Consider the following 6,939-nt stretch of genomic DNA (forward strand, 5'->3'; position numbering starts at 1 on the left):
CTTCAGCAACATCTGCAACAACAGCAGGGGTTTGGCCCGACCGGTCGGAAGCCTCTGCCACAACAACGTCGACAATAGACAGAGGATCTACCTCTGCTATTACCGGCAACTGTTTGACAGCTGCACCCAACTGGATCAGGTCAAACAGGGCTTCCCTGGAGGGCGAGCCCTTAAGCCCCAAGGAAGCCCAAAGCTGCAAAAGATCAATGTTAGCAACAGAGTCATCAACATCAATATCCTCCCCCGGAGGTGGAGGAGGAGGAGCTGCCTCGCTATGGGAGGCAACTCCCTCTCCCGAACCCCGAGGTTGGTCAACAAAAGAAAGGCCTACGCCACTGTTTCTCAACCTTTTTCTGGTGGTGGCCCCCTTCAATCCAGTGCAAGTTGTTGTGGCCCCTCCATGCCAACTCTGAGTTCTTACCCCCCCCCCCCACACACACACACACCCGCCTTCCGTCCATCACCTTAATACGCCTAGGGAAGGTATATTAATGGTTCTAGTTTGAGTAGTACCATGTACTCAAAACACTAATTTCAGGCATGAATCAAATACCAATATTAATTGGAAAAATATTTTATTTGAACACTTATCTATTTACAAAAGGAATAAAAAAACAAGGAATACATGTAGGTACAATTGGCTTTATCTTGAAAGGTTTCAGTGGGATCCCTGTGACTGATGCAAGGCTGCCAACTTGTCAATGTTTGGCTTGAAAGTGTCAGAGAGAGACGTAAATCGCCTCATTTTTCTATGTCAAGGCGATTTCGTGTCTTTGACAGCAGGTACATCACCCGACTGAAACCAGTCTCAACCAAGTAAGACGTGGGAAAGGCAAGTAAGAGCAACTTCACATCTTTCCAGAGTATTGGGTACTTCTTATACACATCTTGATTCATCCACAGCTTCTGGTGTCCTCCACGCTTGAACCTTGCTTGAGCTGTTGTGTTATTCTGAAGTTCAATGAGACTTTCTTGTAGGGTGACATCAACTTCAGATACATCAGCAATGAAGGGATCCACAAACCAGTGTGGCACAGTCATTTGGAGTAGGTCAGAGAAGCGAGTGTCCATATCATTATGCAACTGCTTCAGATGGTCAACATACACTGCTAGGTCATCATCAAGCAGATCGGTGGATATAACTGCTAAGGAAGGAAACTGTGCAAACTCTCGTCTTCCAAGGTTCAACCAGAACAGCTTGAGTTTCCCTTTAAATGTAGTAATTGCCTCCTTGCAAGAAAACATGGTGGAGTTATTTCCTTGAAGCTCTTTGTTCAGAACATTTAGCTTTTCAAATATGTCAGACAGGTAGAAGATGTCACTCTTTGCATCAACAAGTTTCTGCCCAAGTTCTGTCCCACTAAAGAAAGAGATAACACTGTCCCAAAGTGCAACAAAACGGTTCAGGCAATTACCTTTAGAAAGCCACCTGACTTCTGTGTGCAACACAAGTTTTTCAAATTCTTCATTGTTCTTTTCACATAATTGCTGAAAGAGGCGATCTTTCAGTGCACTACTTTTTATCAAGTTGACAGCCTTGATAACATGCCCAAGTGCTTCATGAAGACGTCCTGCTAGGTTTTTGGCAACCAGGTGCTGCCGGTGAACAACACAGTGCACACAAACGACATTAGGAACAGCTTTTTTTAAGTAAGCACTGAATCCCCGATACCTTCCTATCATAGCAGCAGCGCCATCTGTTGCACAAGCCACAATGTTCTTGAGTGGAATGTTGTTCTCAAAATAGACCTCAAGTTTTTTGAAGATGGATTCTCCTTTAGTGTCAGTCGTTAATTTCAATGCGAAAAGCATTTCTTGACATATTTCATCTACATCAAGAAACCTCACAAATGCCATCAAAAGAGCAGAATTATCAGGTAAAGTTGATTCGTCGAGTTGAAGCGAGAAATCATTCACCTGCAGTTTTGAGATTAATTGGTTTTCAACATCAGCTGCCATCTCATCAATACGGCGTGATACTGAGGAGTTGCTCAGAGGAATAACACTAGTTACCTCTTGTGGACTCTGATTCATGACTGTTGAAAGCACTACAGCCACTGCCGGCATGATCAGAGATTCACCGATAGTATGAGGCTTACCTGCTTTTGCAATCAAATTTGCTATCTTGTACGAAGCCAACATCCCTCTGTCTACTTTTGCCACTTTTTGGGTAAACATATGATTCACTGTCATCCTTCCTTGGAACTCATCACGTAATTTCTTGAAGAAATCTAGCGGCTTGTCTTTCTTGTCTTTATGTGCAGTCTCCAGATGCTTTTTCAGTTTGCTGGGACGCATACTTTCATTTGAGAGTGAGGTCATACACAGCAGGCACATAGGCATTGTAGTATTTTGTGGAGATTCAATGAATCCAAAAGCAAGATATTCGACAGAATACTGTCTGCATTTTTTCTTAGCTGGACTGGTCATGCTTATCTAAAATAAAAAACAAACAAAACTCATTAAATTCAGTACCGCTATTATTGTCTGGGAAATCATTGCCCTCCACATATTCAAACTAGCAAATAAAAAAGCAAAAGTTATTAGCCATAAAAGATACTCTTACCCCTCCCTCAATAAGAAATAAAGTGAATAGATAAATAAAATTCATGACAAGTATGTGTGTGTGTACTGAGTGTACATGAAAGAGACTGTGTATGTAAGTATAAATGTATGTTTGTACACTGTATGTAAGTATAAATGTATGTTTGTATGTACATATGTATGTGGATATAAAGTTATCTTTCACAAACCTCTTTGGTAGAACTTAAATCAAGTCTCTTCCTCGCAAGTCTATGTTAAACTGAAAGACGGATCTATTATTGAAGAAGAAACAATATAACGGTTATATTATAACCCATATACCGTTGCTGTTAAAATTGTTTATAAACATCTTAATGGTTGTCGTTTGGAAGTTTACCAGTCAGCATAATCTTTGATAGTTCAGTCTTTTACCACTCTGCCTGCTAGAGAGAGGGAGAGAGAGAGAGAGAAAGAGAGAGAGAGAGAGAGAGAGAGAGAGAGAGAGAGAGAGAGAGAGAGAGAGAGAGAGAGAGAGAAAGAGAGAGAGAGTTAATGGTTTTTGTCAAGGGTCATAGTTCAGCCTTTTACCACTCTGCCAGCTAGAGAGAGAGAGAGAGAGTGAAGAGATTATTGAATATTTCACTGTCTGCAAAAATTACCTGGTATATTGAATTGAATGATGTTCAAACTAAACTCAAGCATATTAATGATTTATTTCAAAATATTACACATTTATATATTTTTTGGGTCCTAAATTTTCTGTGGCCCCCCATGGCCCCCCATTTTTCAAATTTTGCCTTGTGGCCCCTGAAAAAATCTCATGGCCCCCAAGGGGGCCATATGGCCCACGTTGAGAAACACTGGCCTACGCTACCACTAGACGGCCCCTCGCGAGAGACCGATCAAGTGGGAGCTTCGGAGGAGGTTCCGGCAACGGAAGAAGAGTCTTTGGAACCTTCCTTCTTCAAGGCAGCCCTTGAAAGAGAAAGGTCACGCTTAGACTTCTTCTTACGTCGCCGGGAAAACCTCTCCCACTGGGAGGTAGACCACTCCCTGCACTCACTACAAGTTTTATCCGTATCACACCGTTGACCTCTGCAGTACGGACACAAGGTGTGAGGGTCCATCTCGACCGCCGACAAGGGCGGTCGGGTAGTCCAGGGCACTTCCGCATGATAGAGGCAGGCCAACTTCCAAACACACGTGCTGTAAGAAAAAGCAAAAAAATTAAGGCTGTTAAAAATGCGAGGGTGAGACAGACAGGTCTGGATCATCACCCGAGCCAAAAGTGAAGTGAATCAGTTCACCGGTGTGTGAGGGGGGAGGGGTAGATAGCTACCCCTCCCCTACCCCCTCGCTAACTAGCGAGAGGGTAGTTAACCCTCGTTAAAAATCTAATGGCTCGTCATTTCAGCTACGCCAAAAGTAATACCCCATGTAAATAGCGTGGTTTGTATTTCGGTTACAAAACAAATGAAGTTTATCAGTCATATTAAACAAACAAGTAGTAACAGAATAAATACATAAGCGATTGCCAAACCCCCAAGTCAATGTACTTCACCAAATAATAAGTCCGGTACAGCGACACGGAAAGCAAACAAAAACTCCAATGGCCGACCAATGATGTTGTCAGCCCAACCGGCAGAGATGATCTGAGAAACAGAAAACGGAAATGATTCCAAGTACCACCCTGTAAGGCTTGTTAACCACCTACCCGCACAACCACCACAGCGGTTGCCGCGAGTTTTGAAAAATTCTGCCAGACGTCAGAGACTATAGCTATATATATGTAACTGCCAGGTAAGTTCTATTCATAAAAATTTAGTTTATTCTGTTTTTATCACCATTCCATTTCATTATTTTATATTTATGCTTTTCATGTGATTTTTTTAGTCCAAGTTATGTTACCACAAAAAAAAAATACTACAACTTCAACTTCTAATTTTGTGTTAGTCAAGGGTAATAGGCCTGGAGTACTGTATTAGGGCTATGTGTTGTAAGTCATGTTACGGAGCAGAGGGTTAATAAGGATGTAGCATCCAAAGTTAGGTTAGGAGGACAAGGTCAGGTTACAATTCAGCACTGTTATTTCCCTTGTTATTTAATAAATGGTGTGGCCTCGTAGATGCTTAAAATACATTTTTGTATTTCATCTTTTATATTTTCTCCCACCAAATAACAGCAGTTTACCCTCTGTGGTCCCCCTTCTTCTTCTTGGGGAAACGTATTTAAAACTACTAATCTAAGACCTGCTTTACATGAGCAGTTTGAAATTGTGCGATTACGACCACCGTACGGTTTGGAAATCAATGTAGATCAATGAGGCCCTTCACACGTTCCGGAAGGTTTAGAATAAGGAAGTTTATGGCGCCCTTCAGACGAGAAGTTTTCAACCCATGCGGTAGCAGTTGTTCAGCGGTTGCAGAGGGTCGGCATTCCTCTTATGCTGCCATATTTCAGTGATTAATATGAAGTGTCTTATTATTATTATACAGTGTAATAGCAGAAGTACACTAAATATTTATTTTAATGTTACTGTTCTTAAAATATTTAATTTTCCTTATTTCCATTCCTCACTGGGCTAGTTTCACTGTTGAGGCCCCTGGCTTATAGCATCCTGCTTTTCTAACTAGGGTTGTAGCTTAGCAAGTAATAATAATAATAAAACGAAATAAGATCATGATTATATAAGTAATTGTTTTCTTTTTCTTATATGTTACATATGATAAATTCTATTCAATCTTTTGATAGAGAGAGAGAGAGAGAGAGAGAGAGAGAGAGAGAGAGAGAGAGAGAGAGAGAGAGAGAGAGAGAGAGAGAGAGAGATCGGTGTTTTCCGATAATCACGTCATGTTAAAAGAAATTAAGATGATTGTTGCTAAAATATATTATTGTTTATTAGGTGGGCCCACCATTTACGGAGTTAATTCTTTTTAGCGTCCTGTTTATTATATACACAAAGACCACTTTCTTCTTCACTTCCTTCCTCTCTAACACACACCGACAGGCTAGTAATCTGTTGCCTGTTGCACACGAACCACACGGATAATAAGCGCTCAAGTGAAAACATGGTCTTTGACATGCAGAAATCTGCCGCACTGTTTAAAATCGCATGTGAAGCGGGCCTATGATAGAAATGATGGTCAGACTTATTCAAAACATACTATATAGTAGATAAATGTAATTTTCAAGGTATAGATCCAGGCCTGGTCTAATCTTGGCTAATATATGATACTTTAATTTCTAGCAAAACTAGATTTCACTGCAGTACAGTATAACAAAAGGACGAGTATTGGCTATTTAGGTATTCTGTGACTAAAGGGGGCTAGGGCAAAAGTTATGCATTACTTGATTAAAATGTGAACACCTTTTCATTGTTTAGGTCCAAATCAAAATTGATTACTCAGCCTAGGTCTCTGAGTGAGCAGGGTAGCAGACTAACTCCCGCTAACTAGCAGGTAGTAAAACCTCGCTAAGTCTTTAGGCTCGTCTTCCAGCTTCGCCGAATGTAAAATCCTCCATAAATACCGTTGGTTTGTATGTGTCTGAACAAATTAAATTTACCCCCAACCCTTTCCCCACCTATGACTGTCTTGGTAAACTTTGTGTAATAACATCCCTATTACATGCATTTTGTAAACTTGATTATGTGCTTATTGGTTTATTTTCGGCCAATGGCTCCCAAAAATCAATAACCTAAAGTATTCTTATTGTTCACCAATTAATTTGTGAGATATAGTTAGGTGCTAAGCTTGGTGGGTTAGCTTTAGATTCACTACATTCTACGGTAAGATCCTGTGTTACCGAGTACTGTTTTATATACTAGCCCTGGTGTTTAAGTGGAAGCTTTATTGTTAAATATAGTAAAAGCCAGGACATATACACGATATGGTTATAGAAATGTATAAGAAAATACAGTTCAATTTAATAAATACGAAGAGCAGAGCAGCTACTACTGGAAAAGATTGGCTCCCTTGAAATAGGTCTTACTAGGCCATCAAGCTCTAAACCTTAAACTTCAAAAGTAACTCTTAGGATCAAAACGATGCCTAATGTGAATTAACCCTTATAAATAATTTCACTAAGGTCATATTTACCCTAATAAATTAGACAATTCATTGGTGGAAAGCGCCATCGTGCATGGGCGTCCTATTCTTGAAACAAAACAACTGTCTCGTTCAATCTCAGCTGTTGAAATCAGATGGGCGTCTTCCATTGGTGGTTGTGTTTAACCAAACGCTTTTTACCGAACTCCACTCCTACAATGGGCGTGTTTTCTTTTCTCCATTCAGTTTTATTATTATTATTATTATTATTATTATTATTATTATTATTATTATTATTATTCATTGCTAAGCTACAACCTTAGTTGGAAAAGCAGGATGCTATAAGCCCAGGGGCCCCAACAGGGAAAAT

The 6,939-nt window shown here is 40.3% G+C and overlaps 1 protein-coding gene across 1 annotated transcript in view; it reads right to left on the minus strand.

Moving 5' to 3' along the window:
- LOC137638698 (CCR4-NOT transcription complex subunit 11-like) overlaps nucleotides 1–6,725 on the minus strand; it is a 104,161-nt gene extending 97,436 nt beyond the window's left edge. Inside the window, exon 1 of the mRNA XM_068371022.1 lies at nucleotides 6,621–6,725. Within this exon, the coding sequence (XP_068227123.1) occupies nucleotides 6,621–6,658 (38 nt within the window). The 5' untranslated portion in view covers nucleotides 6,659–6,725. The remainder of the gene's footprint in view (nucleotides 1–6,620) is intronic.
- Nucleotides 6,726–6,939: the final 214 nt, after the last annotated feature.

Source organism: Palaemon carinicauda, chromosome 1, assembly GCF_036898095.1.
Source record: "Palaemon carinicauda isolate YSFRI2023 chromosome 1, ASM3689809v2, whole genome shotgun sequence".
NCBI lineage: Eukaryota > Metazoa > Arthropoda > Malacostraca > Decapoda > Palaemonidae > Palaemon > Palaemon carinicauda.